The 26515-nt window shown below is 45.2% G+C and overlaps 1 protein-coding gene across 2 annotated transcripts in view; it reads right to left on the bottom strand.

Moving 5' to 3' along the window:
- Nucleotides 1–26202, bottom strand: part of CPPED1 (calcineurin like phosphoesterase domain containing 1) — an 887250-nt gene extending 861048 nt beyond the window's left edge. Inside the window, exon 1 of one of the 2 annotated variants that reach the window (XM_069210177.1) lies at nucleotides 26029–26202. In XM_069210177.1, the coding sequence (XP_069066278.1) occupies nucleotides 26029–26092 (64 nt within the window). In that variant the 5' untranslated portion in view covers nucleotides 26093–26202. The remainder of the gene's footprint in view (nucleotides 1–26028) is intronic. The other variant, XM_069210176.1, reaches the window with a different exon arrangement.
- Between the last annotated feature and the right edge of the window lie 313 nt (nucleotides 26203–26515).

The raw sequence follows: 26515 nt of genomic DNA, 5'->3' as shown, positions 1-26515 counted from the left end.
AAACCTTTGTATTCCAAAATGGGCACAAGAAAAGGTGTTGAGGAGCAGTGGTTATTTGCACATCTCTGAATCTTGGGGTGCCCATACTAGCATGTGAATTACAGGGCATTTCTCAAATAGAAATCTTTTTTACACACTGTCTTATATTTGGAAGGAAAACATGTAGAGAAAGGCAAGGGGCAATAACACTGGTTTTGCTATTCTATGTTCTCCCAAGTCTGCTGATAAAAATGGTACCTCACTTGTGTGGGTAGGCCTAGTGCCCGCAACAGGAAATGCCCCAAAACACAACGTGGACACATCACATTTTTCCACAGAAAACAGGTGTTTTGTGCAAAGTGCCTACCTGTGCATTTTGGCTTCTAGCTCAGCCGCCACCTAGGGAAACCTACCAAACCTGTGCATTTTTGAAAACTAGAGACCTAGGGAAATCCAGGACGGGGTGACTTGTGGGGCTCTCACCAGGTTCTGTTACCCAGAATCCTTTGCAAACCTCAAAATGTGGCAAAAAAAAACACTTTTTCCTCACATTTCGGCGACAGAGTTCTGGAATCTGAGAGGAGCCACAAATTTCCTTCCACCCAGCGTTCCCCCAAGTCTCCTGATAAAAATGGTACCTCACTTGTGTGGGTAGGCCTAGTGCCCGCGACAGGAAATGCCCCAAAACACATCACATTTTCTCAAAGAAAACAGAGGTGTTTTTTGCAAAGTGCCTACCTGTGGATTTTGGCTTCTAGCTCAGCCGCCACCTAGGGAAACCTACCAAACCTGTGCATTTTTGAAAATTAGAGACCTAGGGGAATCCAAGATGGGGTGACTTGTCGAGCTCGCACCAGGTTCTGTTACCCAGACTCCTTTGCAAACCTCAAAATGTGGCTAAAAAACACTTTTTTCCTCACATTTCGGTGACTGAAAGTTCTAGAATCTGAGAGGAGCCACAAATTTCCTTCCACCCAGCGTTCCCCCAAGTCTCCCGATAAAAATGGTACCTCACTTGTGTGGGTAGGCCTAGTGCCCGCGACAGGAAATGCCCCAAAACACAAAGTGGACACATCACATTTTCTCAAAGAAAACCGAGGTGTTTTTTGCAAAGTGCCTACCTGTGGATTTTGGCCTTTAGCTCAGCCGCCACCTAGGGAAAACTACCAAACCTGTGCATTTTTGAAAACTAGAGACCTAGGGGAATCCATGACGGGGTGACTTGTCGAGCTCTCACCAGGTTCTGTTACCCAGAATCTTTGCAAACCTCAAAATGTGGCAAAAAAAACCCTTTTTCCTCACATTTCAGTGACAGAAAGTTCTGGAATCTGAGAGGTGCCACAAATTTCTTTCCATCCAGCGTTCCCCCAAGCCTCCCGATAAAAATGGTACCTCACTTGTGTAGGTGGGCCAAGTGTTTGTGACAGGGAAGAGCCAAAAACACATCGAAATTGAGGGGGAACCACAGTGGGTCCAAAAGGGCAGTTTGAAAAAAAACCTTTTTAGGCTGACAAGTGCAGCAGAAATTTTATCAGTATAGATTAGACAATGCTGGGTGGTAGGAATTTTGTGGATTATTGCAGATTCCGGAGGTTCCATCACAAAAATGTGGGGAAAATGTGTGCTTTCCAGCAAAGTTGCAGGTTTGCAGGGCATTGTGGGTAAGGAAATGGTGCGGGTGCATGTGAAGCACACCACCCTGGATTCAACTAGATGTTTAGTTTTCAGATATGTCTAGGTCTTGTGGATTTTTCTACATGGCAGCGTCCCAAATTAAAAAAAAGTGCAGCCCTCACCATTCCAAGTGGGACGATTTTGAGAGTTACCAAGCTCTCATGGCCCAAGTGTAAAACAAAAACCAAAAATAATCAAATGTCCTCTTACTTGCCATGGGATAAGATGTTTTAGTGTGCGGGGGAGAGCTGAAAGACTGTTAGCCCCTTCAGTTCGGGTTGGGGCATAACCAGGTCCATACTGGTTGGTAGCCACCACCTCACTATTTTCTTTTATTTTTTTTATTCCCTGGCATCTAGTAGACTTTCTGTCCCTCCGGGGTGTGGATCAGGGGTAATTGCCCAATCTGCCCACTGGTGGGCAGAACAACTTTGGCCCCATTTATTTGGGGTGCGAGTATGTCCATACCCCCAACCTCTTATTTTGAAAAAAACATCTTCCTTTGAGGGCAGATGGGCCTTCCAAAGTAGGCCAGTCTGCCCCCAAGAGGGGCAGTTATGGCCAACAGTAATGTGCCTCCAGGGGGAGAGACCCTTGCCCAAGGGGCTGCCCCCTCCAAACAAAACACACACATATCCATGGTGTCTAGAGGTTTCTGCCCCAAAGGAGGCAGATTGGGCTTACAAAAATAGGCTGATCTGCCCCCAAGGGGGGCAGAAATGGCCTAAATACAATTTACCCCCCAGGGGAGTGACCCTTGTCTAAGGGGTCGCTCCCCATACATAAAAACATAAAGTAAATAAAAAAATATATATATCCCTGGTGTCTAGAGGTTTCTGCCCCCCGGGGGCAAAACCGCCTAATTATATTAGGACAATCTGCCTCCAGGGGGGCAGAAAAGGCCTACAACTATTTTGCCCCCCAGGGAGTGGCCCTTGCCAAAGGGGCCGCTCCCCTTATGCGTTAGTATAAAAAAATTTAAAAAATCCTGGTGTCTTGGGGTTTCTGCCCCCCTGGGGGCAGAAATGGCCTAATAATAATTTGCCCCCCGGGAGCGACCCTTGCCTAAGAAGTCGCTCCCCAAACATAAAAAAATAAAAGTAAACAAAAAAAAAATATCCCTGAAGTCTAGTGGTTTTCTTCCCCCCGGGGTCAAATCGGCCTAATAATATTAGGCCAATCTACCCCCGGGGGGGCAGAATTGGCCTATAAATAATTTCCCCCCTGAGGAGCGGCCCTTGCCCAAGGGGTCGCTCCCCTTACTTGAAATAGCCCACACAAAAAAATATTCCCTGATGTCTAGTGGTTTCTGCCCCCCCTGGGGGCAGATCGCAAGCCCGATTTGCCCCCAGGGGGTGCAGAAATGGCCTAATAATGATTCCCACCCCCCGGACCGACCCTTGCCCAAGGGGTCGCTCCCCAAACATAAACAAATTTAAAAAAACAATAAAAAAAAATAATCCCTGCTGTCTAGTGGATTTCTGCCCCCAGGGGAGCAGAAATTGCCTAGAAATATTTTGCCCCTCCGAGGAGCAGCCCTTGCCCAAGGGGCTGCTCCCCTTACTTCAAATAGCCCCCAAAAATATATATTCCCTGGTGTCTAGTGGTTTCTGTCCCCCCCTCGGGGGCAGATCGCAAGGCCGATCTGCCCCCGGGGGGGGCAGAAATGGCCTATTAATAATTTGCCCCCCTTGGAGCGACCCTTGCCCAAGGGGTCGCTCCCCAAACATACAAAAAAAAAAAAAGAACATTTTCCCTGGTGTCTAGTGGATCTCTGCCCCCCTGGGGCAGATCGGCCTAATAATTTTAGGCCGATCTGTCCCCGGGGGGCAGAAACAGCCAAAAAACTAATTGCCCCCCTGGAGAGAGGCCCTTGCCCAAGGGACAGCTCTCCTTATTTAGTAAATAAAAAAATCCCTAGTGTCCAGCGGTTTCTGCCCCCCTTGGGGGCAGAGTAGCCCAATAAAAATAGGCCGCTGATCTGCCCCCAATGGGTAGAAATGGCCTAGAAAAAGTTTTGCCCCCAGGGGAGCAACCCTTGCCTAAGGGGTCGCTCCCCACAAATAAAAAAAAAAAAAAAAAAAAATCCCTGGTGTCTAGGAGGAGCAGAAACAGACAAAAAATAAATTGCCCCCCTGGAGAGCGGCCCTTGCCCAAGGGGCCGCTCTCCTTATTGAAATAAACAAAAAAAATTACCTGGTGTCTAGTGGCATTTCTGCTGCCCGATCGCATCGCGATCGGGCAGCAGAAATGCTCAGAGAAGCCTGAAAGGAGAGGAAAGGCCTTTCCTCTCCTTCCAGGCTTCTCTGACCCCCTCCACGTGATCGGAGGAGAAATGCTTTGCATTTCTCCTCCGATCCAGCTAGCCTCTGATGAGGTCAGTGCACGAAAGCGCGTTGACATCATCAGACACCACGGGGGTCACGGGGGGCGGGGTGGAAGGGGAAGCGAGTCCCCTTCCATCCCTGCCTGGCCATCGGAGCGAGCGCTAGCGCTCCCCCGGGGGCCCCTAGCAGGACGAGGTGATCTCATCCAAGGCACCGGGGAGCCGGCGCCTTGGACGAGATCACCTCGTCCTGGGCACACAAGGGGTTAAAAACTTGTACTGGGTCCAGACTCTGAACAATAGGACCTGGGTGTGGGTGGGAGAGTTCTTCCTGGCAGGATGGCTGGGGAGAACTTGTACCCTGCCCTGATTACATTTCAACATACCTTGCCCACAGCACACACAGAGGAACCTGACAAGAGGCCTGCCCATGACTTTGAAACCCTAGACAGTTTGAAGTCAGAACCATAATCTGTGCTCTGTGGAAACTTAAACGGGGCAGTTTGCGCCAATACGTCCGCCAATCCAAACCTCAAGGGGCTCATGCTCTTCCCACTGACAGTGACTGTCCACGAAGATTCACCAACATGAAGTTCCAGCAAAGACCATCGACCGCCCGGAATGCTGAAAGCCTTCTCCTTGCGGCCTTCCACAACAAGCACAGAACTCTCCAAGCTGGACTAGAGAAGCTAACTCTTCAGCAGGACTAACCTGGCCCCTGTATCTATCTAATGCCGCATCGCAGTTTGTCTGAACTTGTTACTTTTACTTGGTCCAGTGAAACCAGATAACCGTGAGTGGTGCTTTCTGTCTCTTTGCACTATTTTCAGTCAAAACTTTAAAAAACAATATTTCTGGTTTTACTGATTAGATTTTGTTTGTTTTAGTGTCATTTATTTGTTTGTATTTACTCTATATTTCTAAATTGATTTTGGATTTTCCTTGTATTGTGTTTTCACTTTATTATTGATGGGGTGCTGCATAAGTACTTTCCGCACTGTCATCAAGTTAGGCCTGACTGCTTGGTGCCAAGCTAAAAGAAGTTTAAGCACACATTAATTTAGTGACTTCATGGTGTGGTTCACCCTGACAAGGACTGAGTTTGTTGCTTGAGGGCGGTCTCTACCTCTCTCAACCAATAACTCAACTTTCTTACATCCACAAAATTAAAATAAATTAAATACTTCAACTTCAGAGGCCAGAGGAAATGGAGGAGCAAACGGTGGAGAAATCAATGGGAAGGGTCGACCAAAGCGAGAAGTAAGGCAATGGAGATGCTTGAGGCTGGAGGGCAGAATGGGAGAAATAAAAAAAGTTAAATGCAAACAAAAACAAGGCAGGAAGGGATATGGGAAGCAATAGGTGAGTTGGAGGGAAAAGAGAGAGAAACATATTTATTAGAGGACACAGTGCCAGGTATTTAAGAGGAAAGTAGAGTATGGGGGAAGAGACCGAGAAAACACATGCACTCCCATGAAGTGCTGAAAGAAAAAGAAACAAGCATTGACAAAGTGTAGAGGTCTAACCTTTGGGACCCACTGGATTTGACAATTGTTTTGGGGGGTGCTGTGCAGCATCGTAAAAAAAAAAAAAAAACATGATTGCTGTTGTGCCCCTTCACTGATGCACCCATGCATCAGGCAAACAGCAGCGGAATGACCGAGGTGCGATTTGCTTTAATTTTTCATTTACCAATCCAAGATTGCAGACGCCCCTTGGATCTGTAAATATTTTGCGTTTTGACAGCCAGGCATAGCATAGTGACAGAAATACAACTGGCATGGCATAGACCATAAATTTAGTTGTGAAAGCACAAATCAAAAAGAGAAGACAGCAGGTGCTGGGTGGTGTAAAGAAGGAGCGGGTGGGAGGAGGAAGTTTAAAATGTGCACAGAAAGTGCAGAGTGGGAACCACGAGAGAGAGAACACAACATAAGCACCCAAGCAAGAGAAAGCAACATGGACCATGGGGTAGTTGGGAAGAAGCACAAGGATGAGAGAGAGCATCACGGGTAAAGAGAAGCACACAGACAAAAGAGAGCATCACAGCAGGGGGAGAAGCACACAGGCGACAGAGAGCAAAATGGAATGGAGTTGGAGAAAAACAAACAAGGGTGACAGGTGGAAAATACATGCACGTTTGTGAAGAAAGAGATGAGAGCAGCATGGAAGAAAAGAAAAGCAGACGGACAAAAGAAAACAACGTTAAGCGGCAGGGAGAAGAGACGAACACAGGATGGGAAACACCTGCACTGTTTAAGTGCTTAAACACAAAAAAAGTACTTCCCTAAAAAATTTGCATTGGAAGGACACAAGAAGGACAAGGCACACCATCAACTAAGAAGCCAGCACAAAAGAGTGACAATAAAGCCAACCAATGGTAAGCAATGGTCGGACTTTAAGCCCACTACAAGATCTTGGTAAATTGCCAACAGGTATTTTCCTGCCAGAGTTTGCACATGCAGGAGGCTAGACATGAATCCTTTAATCTGCACAAATCTATGCCAAACCTTGGGATCCTCAGCACCTATTCGTTGCTTAAACCTCTTCCAAAGTTAAAATTCTAGCCTCAGCATAAAAATCAACCAACACTTGATATCCTCTGGAGTTCCAAACCTTCATACCACCTCTGAAAGAGAAAGCCCAAACGATTGGCAATCTTGCAGCCCTAAGAAGCAATGACATGACAGAACTTGTCCTGTTTTTAAAAAAAAGAAAAAAAACCTCTTCGCTACCCAAACAATCTCCTGTAGCTCCTTATATCTAGTTCTTTTTGGCAATATTGCCATCTTTAAAAAAAAAAACATACAGTTGCCAACACAATCCTGAACCACTTTCTCCCCCCCAAAAAAGTATCCAGACCACCCTCTTCGTTCCCCCTTCTAACCATTATATCCAACCATGCAGCCCAATAGTACAAAAGAAAAATCAGGCAGAGCCAGTCCCCCCGTTCCTTATCCAGCTGCAGAGTTGGATAGCTCACCCTAGAGTTTTAACCTTTCCACAAAAACTTTCTTATAAGGGAAGAAACCATATTAATTTTTATTGCAAAGTTTGTAACTAAGAACAAAAGAAGGGGTAAGATAAACATTTTAATTAATGACCCTTTCGCTATTAACGTAAGGGGCAGCAGCAACAATCTACTCAACAGACTTCTCACCTTCTCCAATATCTTATCATAGTTCAATTTGAACAAATCCTTATTCTTATTAGACACGTACAATCCACGATAATGAATGTGGAGATTATTGCCATATTGCTGTGCAATATCTGGAGGTAATTCAGATGTTTGGGCACTAAAAAGTAAAGTCTCAGTTTTGCTGTGATTAACCTTATATCCACCAAACTGCGTATACTCTTGAATAGTTTTTAGAGCACCCTTGATATTCGCCCTGTCTGCAAACAATTTGAGTTTAGCCATCCCTTGTAGTGGAGGGACAATACTGTTGATTCTGTGTATTCTGGACGTTAGTGGTTCAATAAACAAAGTAAAAAGTATAGGAAACATCGGACACCCCTGACGGGTGCGCCACACCTAATTTTCACTGTGCCCGCTATTTTTGCATTATGTGTGCCTCTGCCCCTTGATATTCAAGCATTGCCACCATGGTAGAGGGATATCCAAGCCTCTCAAGAGCAAAGAACAAGGCATCACAATTAACACAATCAAATGTTTTTTCAACATCAAGCATTATTATTGCAGCTTTTGCTTGATAGTTATAAAAGAAATCATGAATCAGCATCTGCCCAACCTCAACTAAATGAGATGCCCACATTTTTGCAAATATTTATAATTGGGGTTGAGGAGACTAATAGGGCAATAGGATTTTTTACTCAATGCTGATTTATCCTTTTTTTAAAAGCTTACTACCACTGATTCTTTATATGAAGATGGACTATCCAGCCTGCTTCACTTTGCATTATATAATTGTTCCAATTGAGGTAGCAACTCTTTCTGGAACATTTTGTAGACCTCCGTCGGAATCCCATCACTACTACTTAGTTTAGCATTAGGCATCTTTAGTAATCCAAGAGCTACCTCTCGATTCGAGATGGCCTACTTTAACCTCTCTACTTGCTCCTCTACCAGGTGCAGGAGTTGGGTCCGGCTACAGAATTCCTCAAGACTTGCTCTAGGAATTGTCCTAGCATTCTCATAAATATTATTATAATGTTGTAAAGATACTTGAGCTATTTTATGTTCTTCTGTGTGCCCAGCATTCAAGCTTAAATTTTGGATTTCTGTAATCCGCGCCACCTCCATCCTAAAACATGCCATCTAAGCAAACAACCTCACTATCAGCTAGCTATCCTGGTACTGTTTTGCTGGAAGGTTCTTGCATTAGCTCCTCAAGAACAAAAAAAAACAAATTTCAATTTTTGCTTTGCCTGATCGAACCTCTCTTTTAGGTTAATTTCTCCCTTTGCCCTGGCTAATGCCTCTTCCTCCTTGTCGAGCTTTGTCTGCAACTCATCAATTTGAGCTTTCGGGAGTCTATGCTACTCTGATTTGTACGCGATCACCTTATCATGAAATGCGGCCTTAGATGATTCACATACCGCGAAAGGCGAGGCAGTATTTTGGTTGATTTAAAAAAATTCTCTGATAAAATGTCGCACTACATCCAACCAAACTTGATTTGTCAACAGGATGCTACTGAACAGCCATCTTGATCTTAGGGTATGTATGCACTTCTTCAAGTTCTATCATAATGTATACAATTAAATGTTCTAAAAAAAGCATTAACCCTAATATCTGTGCTGTCCCAAGTCGAAAAACTTGAATTCATGAAGATGCCTATTCAAGAGGCTGTTTTGAACTGACTGGGAAAACAAGTACATTGCACCTGATCTGGATGACCCATGCGTCACGTGTCAACCAGAATTAAATCATGCTTCACAGAACCAATTTTAGGCTTTAGATGTTTTTCCGCTCTATGAGAGGTATCCTTTTTAAGGTCCTGAATGAAATTAAAATCATCCTCCCATATCAAGGGTCCCACTGCCCCCATCAATGAAAACAAACAATTTCCTTAAGGGGGTTGATTCATCTTACACCGGGCTACAATAATTAACAAAATTCAGAGAGACTGATTGCACCCTGACTTTTAGCCAAATACATATTCCATTCTTATCCCTTATTCTGTCTCCTACCACCCAGTCTACTGATCTGGAAAGAAATATGGCCACACCCCAGACAGTCAAACCTGCTGAAGCAAAAAAGGCACCAGAATATTTTTTAGGGATATGTAACTTCTGATCGGATCGGAGTAAGTCTCCTGCAGAAAGATGACCTCTGCATTAAAAGAAGATAGCCAATTCATTATTGCCTTGTACTTCAGTTTGTTTAAGATGACATTTACATTACATGACATCACACCAATCCTACCCATTCAGTTTAGTCTATTTTTGCCATGCTCCCTCCCAATAAACACTGTGCTGGATAGCCTCACCACCTCATGTGCACCTCCCTCACCACTCCAATCAACCCCCTCACCTCCAGTGCCCACCTACCCATGGAGGGGAATTGTCCACTGTCAGAAATGGGATCTCTAGTTGGCAGTCGGCTTACACCCTGTCCAGGTAGGGACCCTCACTCTACTCAGGCTGAGGGAGATACACAGCAGAGATGGCCCTGCTCACCCCCTTGGTAGCTTGGCACAAGCAGGCAAGCTTATTTCAGAGGCAATGTGTAAAGTATTTGTACAAACACATACAGTAACACAGTGAAAACACCACAAAAGTACTCCAAACCAGTTTAGAAGAAACAATATTTATCTAAATCAAACAAGACCAAAACGACCAAAATCCAACATATACAAGCAAAGATATGAATTTTTAAAGTGAAAGAGTCTTAATCCATAGAAATTAATAAAATGCATTGCTTTAGCACAAAGTACTTGGTATGCGTCAAAAATAAAGCTGCACAGGTAAAGGATGCGTTGGAAAAGCAAGCGATGCGCCGATTCCTTACTCGCAAGTGAGATAGTGCGTACATTTTTGATCCACCGGTCAAGCGGTGCGTCAATTCTTTCCTCACAGGGAAGGGATACATTGATTTCCGGACAAGCAGCCTCAGGTCTGTGCAGTGATGTCGAAGATTTTGATGCACAGGGACGATGTGTGGAAAATTCGGACGCACAGCAATGATAAATCCATGCTGAACAGGCGATATGTTGATTTTACCAGCAATACGTCAATTATTCAGCCACGGTGCAGGTGCTGTGTCAATTTTTCTGCGCTCACACAGCAGTGCATGGATGTTTCACCGCAGGTTACCAGCTTCCACTTCTAAAGGGCCTAGGTACTGGATCTGGCACCACTTAGCAAGTCAGGACTCTCAGCAGATGAGCCCAGGCACTGGCAGATGAAGTCTTTGATGTCCCTGCGACTTCAAAACAGGGGGCAAGCTCAGTCTAAGCCCTTGGAGAAAGTTCACAAGCAGAATTTCAGAAAGCAAAGCCCAGTCCTTTCCCTCTTACGGCAGAAGCAGCAGCAGGCCAACACAGCAAAGCAACACACAGAGTGGCAGGTCCTCCTCAAACATCAAGCTCTTCTCCTTGGTAGAGGTTCCTCTTGATCCAAAAGTAGTCTGAAAATCTGGGGTTTGGGGTCCATTACTTATACTCAATTCTGCCTTTTCTGTAGGCAAACATCAAAGGAAAGTCTCTGTTGTTCACAAGATCCTGCCTTGCCCAGGCCGGGCCCCAGACACACTCCAGGGAGCTAGAGACTGCATTGTGTGAGGATAGACACAGCTGGTGTCAGTTCCTCCCTCCCCACTCTACCCCAGGAGACTCACCAGGATAAGGAGGACACGCCTCCGCAACCTTTGTGTCACTGTCTAGAGGGAATTCACAAACAGCCCAACAGTCAGTCTGACCCAGACGTGGATTCCGCAGGCAGGCAGAGGCACATAATGGTTAAGCAAAAAAATACCCACATTCTAAAAGTGCCATTTTTAAACAGACAATCTAAAAACCAACTATACAACATGATGTATTTTTAAATTGTGAGTCAAAAACCCCTAACTCCAGATCTCTATCTGCTCCCAATGGAAAACTGCACTTAAAAGACATTTGAAGACAACCCCCAGGCTACCCTAAGGGAGAGATAGGCCTTGCAATAGTGAAAACCGAATATGGTAGTATTTCACTATCAGGAAATGTAAAACTCACCAATACATGTCTTAACTTTTAAATACACTGCACCCAGCCCATGCGGCTACCTACGGTCTACCTTAGGGGTGATTTACATGTAGTAAAAGGCACTGTTTGGGCCTGGCAAGTGGGTACACTTATCAGGTAGACTTGGCAGCGCAATATCGCACACACAGACACTGCAGTGGCAGGTTTGAGATATGTTGACAGGGCTACTCATGTGGGTGGCACAATCAGCGGCCATCTAGGGAAACCTACCAAACCCAAACATTTCTGAAAACTAGACACCCGAGGGAGTTGAGGGAGGTGTGACTTGCGTGGATCCCCCCCTGTGTTTTCTTACCCAGAATCCTCAGCCGACCTCAAATTTATCTAAAAAATATCAAATTTTTCCCACATTTCTGTGTGGGATCACCGCGCTGGCACAAATTTCCTACTACCCAACGTTCCCCCTCAGTCTCCCGGTAAAAATGATACCTCACTTGTGTAGGTGGGCCAAGTGCCTGTGACAGCGAAGGGCCAAAAACATGTCGGAAATTAGGGGGAACCAAAGTAGGTTCAAAAGGGCAGTTTGAAAGAAAAGGGTTTTAGGCCGATAAGTGGGGCAGAATTTTTATCGGTATAGATGCGACAATGCTGGGTGGTAGGAATTTTGTGGATTTCTTCAGATTCCGGAAGGTTCCATCACAAAAATGGGGAAAAAAATGTGATTTCAAGCAAAGTTGGAGGTTTGCAGGGCATTGTGGGTAAGAAAATGGTACGGGGTGCATGTGAAGCCCACCACCCCGGACTCACCCAGATGTTTCAGATGTGTCTAGGTCTCGTAGATTTATCTACATGGCAGCGCCCAAAAAGTGCAGCCCTCAGCCTTCCATGTGGGACGATTTTGAGAGTTAGACAAGCTCTCATGGCCCAAATGTAAAATCAAAACCCAAAATAATCAAATGTCCTCTTGCTTGCCTTGGGATAAGATGTTTTAGTGTGTGGGGGGAGCTGTTACGCCCTTCAGTTGGGGTGGGGGAGGCATAACCATGCCCCTATTGGTTGGTAGCCACCACCCCACTATTTTTTTTTAAAATTCCCTGGCATCTAGTAGTTTTTCTGTCCCCCTGGGAGTGGATTGGTGGTAATTGCCCCTGTGGGCAGAACAACTTTGGCCATACCCCCCACCCTCTTATATAATAAAAAAAAATCATCCCTGGTTTCTGCAACGCTTTCTGCCCTTTTGGGGCAGATGGGCCTTCCAAAAATAGGCCAATCTGCCCCTAAGGGGGCAGAAATGGCCCACAGTAATGTGTCCCCGTGGGGAGCAACCCTTGCCCATGGGGCTGCCCCCCACAAACAAAACACACACACACACCAATCCCTGGTGCCCAAGTTGTTTCTGCCCCCCCGGGGGCAGATCGGCCAAATAGAGATAGGCCGATTTACCCCTAAGGGGGGCAGAAATGGCCTGAAATACATTTGCCCTCCAGGGAAGCGACCCTTGCCTAAGGGGATAGCTCCCCTTGCGTGAAATTGACCTAAACAAAAAATTCCTTGTGCTCAGTGGTTTCTGCCCCTCTTGGGGGCCGATTGGCCTAATAAAAATAGGCCGATCTGTTCCCAAGGGGGGCAGAAATGGCCTAGACAATTTGCCCCCCAGGTGAGCAACCCTTGCCTAAGGGGTCGCGCCCCTCGTGTAAAAAATTGGGGGGGGAAAATATCCCTGCGATATAGAGGTATCTGCCCCCAGGGGAGACAGAAATGGCCTAAAATAAATTTGCACCCCAGGGGAGCGACCTTCGCCTAAGGGGTCGCTCCCCTTGCATGAAATTGACCTAAAAAAAAAATCCCTGGTGTCTAGTGATTTCTGCCCCCAAGGCCTAATAAAAACAGGCCGATCTGCCCCAGGGGAGTGACCCTTCCCCAAGGGGTCACTCCCCTCCTGTAAAAAAAATGTTAAAAAAAATATCCCTGCCATCCAGAGGTTTCGGCCCCACCTAATTACAATAGGCCGATCTGGCGCCCTTCTCCCCCCCCCACCCCCACCCCGAGGCAGAAAAGTCCTCTAAAAAATGCCTCCTGGGGGATTGCCAAAGGGGTCACTCCCCTTTATTGTTCATATAAAAAAAACAAAGTCCCTGGTGTCTAGTGGGCATTCCTGCAGCCCAATCGCTGTACGATCGGGCAGCAGAAATGCTCAAAGAGACATGAAAGGAAAGGCCTTTCCTTGCCTTTCATGCTCCTGCCTGCCCCCATCCCGGACCGGAAGAGAAATGCTTTGGATTTCTCTTCCGATCGTGTTGGAAGCTCAGCGTGATGGGAGGCAACCTCTGATGAGGTCAGCGCGCAGTTGCATGCTGATGTCATCAGACGTCACTTGGGGGCGGGGTGGAAGGGGAAGCAATTCCGTTTCCATCCCTGATGAAGGGTGTGGGCCGGGTGGAGGGCGAGCTGGTCTTGTCCTCGGCACACAGCAACCTTGGCCAAGGGCGAGACCAGCTCATCCAGGGCACCCGAGGGGTTAATAGACAAGCATTAGGACTGCCCTCATATACTCTGAGTGGTAGGCTCTGATCTGCAAGGGGTAACCAGATCATATATAGTATGGCCACAATGGTAATGGAAAATCCTGCTTATTGGTGTAGTTGGATTTTATATAACTATTTTAGAAATGCCACTTTTAGAAAGTGAGCATTTCTCTGCTCTTAAAACCATCTGTGCCTTACAGCCTGTCTCCAATCGACGTCTGGTCTGTGCTGGTTGACAGCTCCCTTGTGCATTTCACCCAGACAAACACAAACACAGGACACTCAGTCACACCTGCATTCATTTGCATATTGAATGGGCCTTTCTGGGCAGACGGGTGGTGGGCCTGACACTTATATTTCAAAGGCCAGTGTCCAGCACTCACATAATGGACTGCTATACCCCCCTACTGGGACCATGGCAGACAGGACTGAACTGAAACGGGAACTTGTGCACTTCAAAACCACTCTCTGAATTCTCCCATCACTTCAAAGGCATTTTGGGGTATATAAACTGGGTCTCTGACCCCACCAAACCTGACACTTCTGGACCTACACCTGCACCCGGTCAGAGGAGCTGCCTCGCTGCCCAAAGGACTCATCTGGACTGCTTTTCTTAGAAGGACTGCTGCCCTGCTGCTGCCTTGCTGCCCTCTGACTCCACTGAGAAGGACTCTGCCTTCCCCAAAAGTGCTCTCGAAGGGCTTGGATTGAGCTTGCCTTCTGTTTTCTGAAGTCTCAGGGCCAAAAAGACTTTGGCCATCATTTTGACTTCAGCGGTCTTTTTGAAAGACCGCCAAAGCCACTGCTGGCAACAGACCGCCAGTGCTGGTGGTCTGCTGACTGCCATATTAGGAGTCACTGGAGGACTTCTGCCCACTTATGGGTGGATGTCTGACTCCAAAGAGGCGGTTGCATCTCCAGCACCGCAACGCCACGCCAGCAAGACTCTGCATGCCGTATTACAAGCCGTAAGCAGTGTGGGGGTGTCTATGTGTGAGCATCTGCGTGTGTGACTGCGAGTATACGGAGGGGAGTGGTGAATGCGTGCGTGTATGTAACTCAATGTGTGCATATATGTGCGCATGAAGAGGTGTGTGTATGCGAGTGCGTGGGGGTGTCTGTGTGAATGTATGCATATACTGGGTGGTGTAAATCCGAATACATGAGTGCATGAAGGGGTGGGTGGTTTGTCAGTGACAGGAATGGGGATTCCAGTCGCTGGGTGCATTCCCGCCATGGTTTTTGTGGCAGGGTGACCGCCACAGAAAGCCTGGAGGTCTGCAGCCTTGTAATACGGCCGCCAGGCTTAGGCCTGCCGCCGGGTCGGAGGAGCTGACTGCCAGCTGCAGCGGTGCGACCGTACCGGCGGGCCAGGCAGCATTATGGAGGTTTGGCATCTGCCAAACCATCTCAACTTTTGATGTGGCAGTCTTTACCGCTGGGTCCGCCCAGCCAGCCTCGTAATGAGGGCCTTTATCTCTTCAGGAAATTCCTTGTGCGTCAAAAATTGACGCACCGCCTGCCAAACTAGACGCAAAGCCTTCATTGCAACTGAAAAATCATCGCACAGCCAACCTGAACGATGCAGCCCTGACTTCCCAACTGGAAATTCGACGTAGCGTCTGCCTTGCGATGGAAAATCTAACGCATTGCCTACCAGATCGACGCAAACCTGTGCCTTCTTCAAGCACGTAAAGGATTTTCCCTGCATCGTCCCTGGGCATCAAACTATCCCCACAGTGAGGAATCCGAAGGCTGCGCACCAAAAAACAATGCAAGCCCCTTGCAGTGTGGAAAGAAACAACACATAGGGGGTTATTACAACTTTGGAGGAGGTGTTAATCCGTCCCAAAAGTGACGGTAAAGTGACGGATATACCACCAGCCGTATTACGAGTCCATTATATCCTATCGAACTCGTAATACGGCTGGTGGTATATCCGTCACTTTACCGTAACTTTTGGGACGGATTAACACCTCCTCAAAAGTTGTAATAACCCCCATAGTCTGCGCCGCCTCAGAAAATTTGACGCAACACCCTATTTTTCCACACATCTCCTGCTCTGCGGTCTTAGTGCATCGTTATTTTTGACGCATACCAGGTACTGTGTGTAATAAAGAGACAACTGTTTATTTCTAAGGGTTAAGACTCTTTAAACCTTTTAAAAGTGATACTTCAACTTGTGCATATTGGATCTTTTCTAAACCTGTGTGGTGTATTTTTTGGTGTTTTCACTGTGTTACTGTACGATTTATTGCACAAATACTTTACACATTGCCTTCTAAGTTAAGCCTGACGGCTCAGCGCCAAGCTACCAGAGGGTGGGCACAGGATAATTTAGATTGTGTGTAACTTACCCTGACTAGGATTGTGGTCCCTACTTGGACAAGGGAGTTAATAGAGACCCCATTTCTAACAGTAGGCAAACTTCAAAGGAAAGTCTCTGTTGTTGACAAGATCCTGATTTGCCCAGGCTTGGCCCAAGATACACACCGGACTGCATTGTGTGAGGACAGGCACAGCCATTTCAGGAGCAAGTGGCAGGTCTTCCCCCTCTCTCCCTCCCCCCTCCCCCCCACCGCAGGAGACTCATCAGAATATGCAGGACAATCCCCAGCTCCCTTTGTGTAGCTGTCTAGGAGGAATTCACAAACAGCCCAACCAGTCTCACCCAGAAGTGGATTCCACAGGCAGGCAGAGGCACAGAATGGTTAGGCAAGAAAATGCCCATTTCTAAAAGTTGCATTTCAAACTGACCATCTAAAAAACAACTTTAACAAAAATGTATTTTTAAATTGTGAGCTCAAAGATCTCAAACTCCACATCTCTATCTGCTCCCAATGCAAAACTGCACTGATATTTAAAGGCAGTCCCCATGCTAACCTATTGGAGAGACAGACCTTGCAATAGTGAAATCCGAATTGTGCTGTATTTTACTATCAGGACATGTAAAACACATCAGTACATGTCCTACCTTTTAAATACACAGCACCCTGCCCATGGGCAAAAGGGCCTACCTTGTGGGTGACTTACATGGAGAAAAAGGGAAGGTTTAGGCCTGGCACATGGGTAGACTTACTAGGTTGAACTGGCAGTGCAAAACTGGCCACATAGGCACTGCAGTGGCAGGTCTGCGACATGTTTACAGGGCTACTCATGTGGGTGGCACAGTAAGTGCTGCGGGCCCACTAATAGCATTTGATTTACAAGCCCTGGGCACCTCTAGCGTACTTTACTAGGGACTTACTAGTACACCACATATGCCAATCATGGAAAATAAAATCACCAATACGATTTACACCGAGAGCACTTGCACCTCAGTACTCATCAGCTGTGATAAAGTGCCCAGAGTAAAAACCCCGCAAAAACTAAGTTGAGCACACTGTCAGAAATACAGGAAACAAAGGCAAAAAGACTGGGGAAACCACACCAAGGATGCCAGGTCTAACAATGGGCATTTTGAGGTATTTATATATACCAAACCCACAGCGAGAAATACACTATTGCACTTCGACAGTCACCATGAACATTCCCAAAAACAAGGGATACCATTTTGTCAGTTTCTCCTCTTATGCCGGAATTGCACTATTAGGAACTTTCTTGAGAATGCCTAAATTACGGCTAAGAAACGTATCCATCACGGCTGAAACGAGGTACGTACTATAACTGAGAAAGTATGTTCCATACTAGAAACAAGACAGGAGATGACAGGCTTGTGCGCGTAGGATGCAATTCCACTCTCAATGAGAAGAATAAACATAATAATTCTGGATGGCATATTGTAAATGCTAACCTTGACAGAGAGGCCTTGAAGAAACCTGTGCTTGCATGTAAGAGAAAATGTAATTTGAGGAACATTCTTGTTAGAGCTTCTTCATTAAATTTGGAGAAAGATGGCCAGTTGCCGTTGAGAGGACATCATCCTGTTAAAGGTAATCACAAATGTGGTAGCTGTCAAGCCTGTGCAGATGTGATTGTATCTAGTGAGATCACAATAGCCAATAGAACTCTCCATCGCAACAGCATGATGAACTGTCGTATACAAAATGTCATCTACTGTATCTGTCTGTGTGGCTGTGGGTATGTCGGAGAGACTGGAGGGGAATTCTGATTACGGTATAAGGAATACAAATCAGCAGTTCATACCAACAAACCTGTCGCATAGGCTCTCATTATCCTAATAAGACTACTGGATTTTGAGCGGCAAGATCGTTCACAGTATGGGGGACTAAGTCTGATCCACAGTGAAGGACCCTTGTCACTCTAAATCCGGGTTTTGCTCCGGCGAACTAGCAGTGCCTCATCTCTCCCAAAGGGAAGAGACAACTGGGCAGCCGAGCGCATGACACCTCAATACTTCCCAGGGAAGTCGTGGTCACTCAGGTCACAGCCGGTTCTCTCATACATAGTGCGGTCTCATATATAAATGACAAAGGCAGTTTAAGTTTTAAAGATTTGTTTAATAAAACGACTGCATTTTAGATAGCAAAGCGTGAGCTGCAATAACCAGAACTATACAACACAGTAGGATTAAAATGGTAACCATGCGAGTGAAGCACAAGAATAAGGCTATCATAGTGCAACTAGCATAGGTTCTCTCTACGTTATAGTCTGAGCACAGCATGTAAAGCTCTAAGCCTGCCTTTCAGGTTTCCCCGGGAGGACATTAACCTTCATACCTGAGCAAAGGCCTGTATTCTGCATCAGCATCTGCAACAGGCAGTCAGCATCTAGTTGTAGGTTCCTGGTCGGAATCTCCCTCTGACGTGTACTAGGACTAGAAAGTGTTTTTATAACTAACACGCAGATGTTCTAAGAAAATGTCACCACAAAAGAATGTGTATTTTCTACGAACACTAGAGACTAAACTTCTACCACGTTTACCGGCAATATACCAGACTGTAGCCTTCACCGAAGCACAGAAAGAGCAAGAATGCACTGTTTAAGAACACAGTGCTGAACTAAGCTAAACAGTGTGATAGAATGAAATAAAACAAGACCGTAAAACTGGTTATTGTAAAATGACAGTGCAAGGTCGAATAAAATGCATCTAGGGCAAAGTGCACAGAGGCCTAATTTGTTAAGCTAACGCGCATGAAGCTACATTAAACAATGGCTACACTACAAACCCAATGCCCCATTGGTATCACACTGGTTGCAAGCAGGTGACACAGAGAAAGAACAAATTTGGACTATTTTGGAGAAAGTGTGGGTTCTCAAAAGACAGGACAGCAACATTAAATGCAAGAAAAGGAGATGTGTTTTGGACCTACATTCTCAGAACGCTTGAAGAGGGTCTTAATGGAGACATCCAGAAGGAGAACGCCTTTGAATACTTTGGAGATACCTCTCCCCTCTGTCTCATTTTGGTTGCTGCGTCTTGCATCTTTTAGTGTTTTTTGTGTGTGGAACCCTTTATGTGGTAGTACAAAGATGCTTAGTGATGTCTGCCTCTAGTTACCTGTCAGTCTTTTTTCTAAGCTTCCCTTTTCTCCTATGATAGGAATTTGGTCTTTCTTGTGAGTATCTTTAAGCCCTTTACTTGTGCATCATTTCCTATTTGCTGTGCATAGTATTAATATTTTTCATTTTTTCTATGTAGATTTTCCATGTTTTATATATTGTGAACTTTGTTGTTCTTTCTATAGTTCATTGGGTTTTCTTGTTTTTTTTTAGAGGTTCACTGGGATCTCTTCTGTTTATTTTAACGTACATGCCCTTAGGAAGTTGTCTCTCGCAGGAGTGCGGTCACCACCGAAACCCACTTTGGAGAATTGGTTTTGATAAAAGACCAAATTATACTCAATTAATCTTACGAACTTTGGAATTGACCGTCATGGACGTGTAGTGAATCAATTCACCCTGGCGGAATCAACACTGTAAACACATAAGGAGTAAAATAGATTGGGCTATGTATATGAATGCATATCAACCAATAATCCATAGATAAAATGGAGATGATATATTAGTCCTTTGTTACGGTTAAGATCAGCTGTTTTTTTAGGATGTGGTGATGTGTGTTGAGTGTATGCTGAATGTGTTAGAAATTGGGTCTTTGGTTGGCAGTCAGGTTCTCCCCTGTCCAAGCAAGGACCCTCACTCTAGTCAGGGTAAAGGAGAATCACCCTTGGTTAACCCCTGCTCACCCCTTGGTAGCTTGGCACGAGCAGGCAGGCTTAACTTCAGAAGAAATGTGTAAAGTATTTGTACCAACACACACAGTAATACAGTGAAAACACTGCAAAATGACAACACAGGTTTAGAAAAATAGATAATATTTATCTAAACAAAACAAGACCAAAAACAACAAAAACCCAACATACACAAGTCAAGATATGAATCTAAAAAGAAAGAGAGTCTTAAATCCTTTAGAAAACAGTGAGAATGCTGTTATTTCACAAAAGTACCTGAGTAGCATCAAAATAAAGCTGCACGGGTGAGTGTGCGGCGAAAAAGGCCAGCAATGCGTTGATTTCTCACTCGCAAGCGAGACCATGAATCGTTCCTCCTCCGTTTGGGTTGGCATGCGTCGTATCTTCTCCCCCACAAGAGAGCGATGCGTTAATCTGGACGAGCACCTCGGGTCTGGACAGGCTTTGCGTTGATTTTCCACGCCCAGGGATATTGCGTTGAAAAAACGGTCACACGTATCGCAAAACTGCAGTGTGTGGGTTTTGCGTTGTTATCAGCCTACAGTAGTAGGTGTTGCGTGTCATTTCTCCAGCCACATTGCGTCGATCTTCCAGCCACAATGCAGCTGAAGCCAGCGGTGCGTCGCTTATCAGCCGCGTCACAAATGGTACGTCCAAAATGTCCCCGCACAGAGGTCAGTGCATGGATCCTCAGTTCTTGTCTGCCAACGTCACCTTTCAAGGGCCAAGGAACTGGATAGGGCACCACTTGGCAGGGCATGAGTCTCAGTAGAGAGACCAGGTGCTGGCAGGGGAAGTCTTTGATGACCCTGAGACCTCAAAACAGGAGGCAAGCTCAGTTCCAGCCCTTGGAGATTCTTCTCAAGCAGGAATGCACAACAAAGTCCAGTCTTTGTCCCCTTTCACAAGCATAAGGCAGTAACTACAGGATAGCCCAACAAAGTACAGGCCGGGGCAGCACTTCTCAGCTCTTTTCCTTGGCAGAGGTTCCTCTTGACTCCAGAAGTGACCTAATTTTCAGGGGTTTGGGGGGCTCTTCTTATACCCCTTCCTGCCTTTGAAGTAGGCAAACTTCAAAGGAAAGTCTCTCTTGTTTCTGCCAGGCCAGGCCCCAGACCCACACCAGTGGGTTGGAGACGGCATTGTGTGAGGGCTAGATGAAGCGCATCTAGCAGTGGGTCATGTGGGATCCATCAGCTGGCGATTTCACTGTCCCTGTTAGAACTGTTGAAAAGCATCATCTCTGGTTCGGCAGCCCCGGAATTATCGATTGTTAGCTCCTTCTGCACAAGGCACAGAATAGATAAATACACTGTGTGCATTCTTGTGCATGCTTTAGAAAGCCAAGGTATAGTATTGTATTGTATTGTAATAGTATTTATATAGCGCTTACTACCCCTGACGAGGCGTTGAAGCGATTTACAGTAAGTAGCACGCTACTCTGGAACCCAACAAGAATTAGTGATGGATTAGTATCGGGAAATATGAGTACAGTTTTAGTATTATTATGAGTTAATTTGAGCCCCGGATATGGGAGTTTGTTAGTTAGATTGACTGGAGTAATGGAGCGGTGGAGGAGGAAAGAAATCCAGAAGTGTTAATTGGGAGTATATCCCTCATTTATTAAACTCAAAGACTTGGGATGAGTAAAGGGGGATGGAGGAGGGAAGAGTCTGTGGAAGGGTTAGGGAGAGCATAGTAGCAGGGTGAGATAAATGAGGAAGAATTTAGTAGGGTTGTGTGGGAGGTCATGGTAGTAGAGTGAGGTTTGGTGAGTTAGTTGTGGAAGCGGAGGGAAGAGCTTAGGCAGAGTTATTTAGGAGATGAAAGTAGTAGAAAGGATTTGGGATGAGTCAGAGTGGGAATGGAGGATAGTTTGATAGAGACATGACATATGATGATCGGTAGATAAGTGTGATAAGATGAGAGCAGAGATTCATAGATATCTAGCATAACAACCCACCCAGGAGCCATGCAATGGCCCACGAACATGCCAAGCACAGAAACAACATATACACATACATACATATATATATATATACATACACACACATACAAACACACATGAATACACACACATATATATGTACATACACTACATTATTAGAACCATGGGTAAATATATAAGGTGTAAGTACCTAGGGTACCCACTACAAACCAGGCCAGCCTCCTACAGCAGTACCTTGTGTTCGGTTCACAAAAGGCTACTAAGAACACAGTTTTAGACAGAGGTTTAGTGATCTTAGTTTAGAGTTTATGGGGTGCTTAAATATCAACTCCTGGCAAAAGATTTCAAAATTACAGCACATGGTGTGGGGTAGCAAATTTAGACATGTATACAGTTTACAGGACGGATGTGTAGAAGTGTGCAGATTATATTGGCAGTTCTCACATTTACAAGAGGCCCAGGAGACTGGAAAGCCTGATCAAATACCTCATAGTAGATTATCAGTATTCCCCTTAGAATTTTTATGTGGCTACCAATTCAAATTGTCTGCTTCAGCCTCTGGTAAGACTTGTGTAGACCAGAGTGACATCAATCAGTTTAGTGCCAACATTTGCCCTAGTCATTCATTCATATATATTGCAGTTTCCTAGCATGCAGACAAGACTTAAATTGGGGGGCGTGGGTCAAATAGCTTTACACAGAACGTAATTACTAGTGAGAACCAACACATCAAAACGTTGCACTATTTTTTTTATAAGGCCATTTCCATGGCTCTATATAGACTTATCACAGATGAGTGCGATACAGAAGTAACTGATATTTTGATCCTCTTTAGAGGGTTTTGGAGAAATACTTTTGGCACACACTCAGGCAAGGGTGGTCAAAGTGTTCCTTTCATTTGGAAGGCTGTAGCTCAGTAAGGAGGATACAATATGTTCAGTTTACCCAAGGCTAACATATAGGCTCATATTGCACTGGAAGAAAGATTTAGTCCTGGTGTGTCACTTGGTATGGCAAGTGCTCGCCATTCCAATCACTTATGAATGTCTTATATTGTGCACTTCCATAAAGTTTAATTTAACCACACTTACTAGAGAACACACTCCTGACCCAGCACATCCACAAGATGCCCGAACCTTTGTTCTGCATCTCAAGGCTAATACCTCACCTTTGTTCAGTACTAATAAAAGGTGCGTTGTGAAGTTAGGGTTTGTGAAATATACAAACTATTAATAAAAATCTCGAAGTTGAGGCTCAAATGTCCTCCTGCTTGCTGTGGGGTAAAATGTTTTAGTGTACGGGAGGAGAGCTGAAAGGTTGTTACCCCCTTCAGTTTGGATGTGGGCATAACCTTGGCAGCTGACGGATCCCACATGACCCACTGCTAGGTGCGCTTCAGGCCCTGCAAACCTCCAACTTTTCTTGAAATCACATAATTTTCCCACATTTTTGTGATGGAACCTTCCGGAATCTGCAGAAATCCACAAATTCCTACCACCCAGCATTGTCTCATCTATATCGATAATGTCCCACTTGTCAGCCTAAAAACGATTTTTTCCAATCTGCCCTTTTGGACCCACTTTGGTTCACCCTCATTTTCAACATGTTTTTGGCTCTTTCCTGTCACAGGCATTTGGCCCACCTACACAAGTAAGGTATTATTTTTACAGGGAGACTGGGGGGGGGGGCGTTGGGTGGTAGGAGGTTTGTTTCATTGAGGTGATCCCACACAGAATTGTGGGGAAAATGTGATTTATTTATTTTTAGCTAAATTTGAGGTTTGCTGAGGATTCTGGGTAAGAAAATGCTGGGAGATCCATGCAAGTCACACCTCCCTGGACTCCCTCGGTGTCATGTTTTCAGAAATGTTTGGGTTTGGTAGGTTTCCCAAGATGGCTGCTGAGCCCAAGACCAAAAACGCAGGTACCCACCCCCGGCAAAAACAGGTAGTTTTGTATTTGATCATTTTGATGTGTCCACATACTTCTCTGGGGCATTTTCCCGTTGCTGACACTAGGCCTACCCACAAAAGTGAGGTACCATTTTTATCAGGAGACTTGGGGTTACACAGAACAGAGGAACAGGTGTTATTGCCCCCTGTCTTTCTCTACATTTTTTCCTTACGAACGTAAGAGTGTAGAAAAGATGTCTATTTGAGAAATGCCCTGTAATTCACATGTTAGAATGGAGACCCCAGAATTCAGACATGTGCAAATAACCACTGCTTCTCAACACCTTATCTTGTGCCCATTTTGGAAATACAAAGGTTTCCTTGATACCTATTTTTCCCCAAATGAATTGCTGCCCTCCCCGCAACCATAAGAGTCCAGCAGACGTAACGGTAAATTGCTTTTTAAAATCTTACATTGCAGGGAAAAAAATTACAGAGTAAAACGTGTAGAGAAATTGCTGTTTTTTTATCACCTCAATTTCAATTTCTTTTTTAATTTCAGCTGTTATTTTCTGTAGGAAAAGCTTGTAGGATCTACACAAATGACCCCTTGCTGAATTCAGAATTTTGTCTACTTTTCAGAGATCTTTAGCTTTCCAGGATCCAGCACTGGTTTTACGCCCATTACTGTCACTAACTGGAAGGAGGCTAAACGCACAAAAAATAGTAAAAATGGGGTATGTCCCAGTAAAATGCCAACACTGTGTTGAAAAATGTGGTTTTCTGATTCAAGTCTGCCTGTTCCTAAAAGCTGGAAAGATGGTGATTTTAGCAGTGCAAACCCTTTGTAGATGCATTTACAGGGAAAAATCCACAGGCCTTTTTCTGCAACTCTTTTTTCCCATTTTTTTAAAAAACGAAATGTTCGTTGTATTTTGGCTACTTTTTTGGTCTCCTCCAGGGGAACCCACAATCTTTGGGTACCTATAGAGTCCCTAGGATGTTGGGAGAAAAAAAAAGCACACTAATTTTGCAAGGGTAGTTTAAGTGGACAAAAAAGACATGAGGGCCTAAGGGAAAACTGCCCCAAATAGCTAAAAAAAAAAAAAAAAGGCCTGGCACCTGAGGGGGGGGAAAGGCCTGGTAGCGAAGGGGTTAATTCTACCAGGTGCCCTATCCAGAACAAGCACAATCTCAGCCCTGAATTAGGTAACAATAGCTATTCCACCATGCCCAGCAAAGAGATTATTTCACACATATTTCCATTTTGCAGTACTTTTGTGCAATAATGAAAAATGTATGTCTGCAGAAAACTAAACCAACGACGCGACAACTCTGGCACAGTGAGTACTTCAAAAAGGAGTGGCATTCTTCGACCACTCTGCAGACAGCTACGTAACAGAGAAAACACAACTAGATAAGGTTTTCACGTCAGTACTTAACCATCGCATCTGGTATTTAATGGTCAACCGTGTATTTAAAAAAAAAATGGAAAATCAGTTAAACTCGGTAATTGACCCCTTTGAAATACACACCTAACAGTGCTTGAAATGAAAAAATGAAAGTGCAGGTACTCTGTAATAGAGTACCTGCTTGTTTCCGAGAAGTGCCGGTACTCTCCAATTAAAAGTATTACGTTTTTCCTGAGATGTGCCGGTACTCTCCCTCTCAAAATAAAAAAAAGTGCCGGTACTCGGTACCGGACAATTTAAAGCACTGACACCTAAAATAGCAAACACAAGAAGAAATCACCTCAAAATATTTTCAAGTTATCTAAATTGCTTCCAATCGACAGTTAAAGTAAGCAATTCCAGAAAGGCTGCAGAAACATACATACGATTTTGGAAAATCGATTTCAAGATCTTCCAAAACCACAAAATACAGGCAGTCGGCGAGTATTAGTCGCTGGGAAAGAGAATAATCATAGGAACCTCGGCTACAGGCACGTAGACACATGATTAGCACACCTGTAAGTGGCTTACTGCTGTGAAATGGTAGCAGTTGCATCGTGTTCAGGCTCGGATAAATATAAATATTTGGTTATTTCAGTCAGCACACCTGTCATTTATTTATTTTTCAGCCCGCAGCAGCAAGCACACTAAGGACTGTGGCGTGACAATCAACAACGGGCCTACAATTCCCAGCATGCTTAGACGTTCGAGTTAAAAAAAAAAAAATACAAGAAAGCCCGAAAGTCCCACTCATGGCATCTGCCCAGTTGACAGCAATATGTCCTACGTTGATAAAAGTTCGTAATACCAAGTTTGTCGTTTCCTGCAGCAGTCACAGAGGGACCCGTAAGCTGCTGGGCGTGCCTGTAGGTTAGAAGACCCACTCGCCCGCCCTCCCTCCCTTTGGAAAAGCCAGTGGTACATGCACCTGTACCTTCACTGAAGGTGGAAAATGTCCTGTCCCGCGCGAGCAGGAACACTTGCCCCTCGTTTGCCATAACCTTCTCGGAGAGTTGGAGGCCCGTGCTGTGCCAGTAGCCACGGTGTTAAGGATGCGTGCAGCGAGGGTTAGTGGCACAGTTTAGGATTCCAACTTCCTGGCAGAGCAGCGTGCTGCTCGGGTATCGATTGGTGGCGCCTGGGTAATCTAGCCGCGAAGGAACTGGGACAGATCAACTTCTCTAGTCTTAAAACGACGTATACAAGAAGTGAAACTTGGCACGTGGATGTAGTGCGTTCATATTCTTCTAATAAAATATGGTCGTTTGTTTTCATAGTATAAGTATTATGTCTACGCACCAAGCCAAAGCGGATGGATCGTCTTTGACGTCACCGTAAAGGTCTCGTTAACGAGAAAGCCATCTTGGTGCAGTACGGTTTCTCTTGAAAGTTGAGATGGTCCATGTTTCTACCAAGCCCGG

The sequence above is a fragment of the Pleurodeles waltl genome, chromosome 10 (genome assembly GCF_031143425.1).
Source record: "Pleurodeles waltl isolate 20211129_DDA chromosome 10, aPleWal1.hap1.20221129, whole genome shotgun sequence".
NCBI lineage: Eukaryota > Metazoa > Chordata > Amphibia > Caudata > Salamandridae > Pleurodeles > Pleurodeles waltl.
This window is presented reverse-complemented; position numbering and strand designations above follow the sequence as displayed.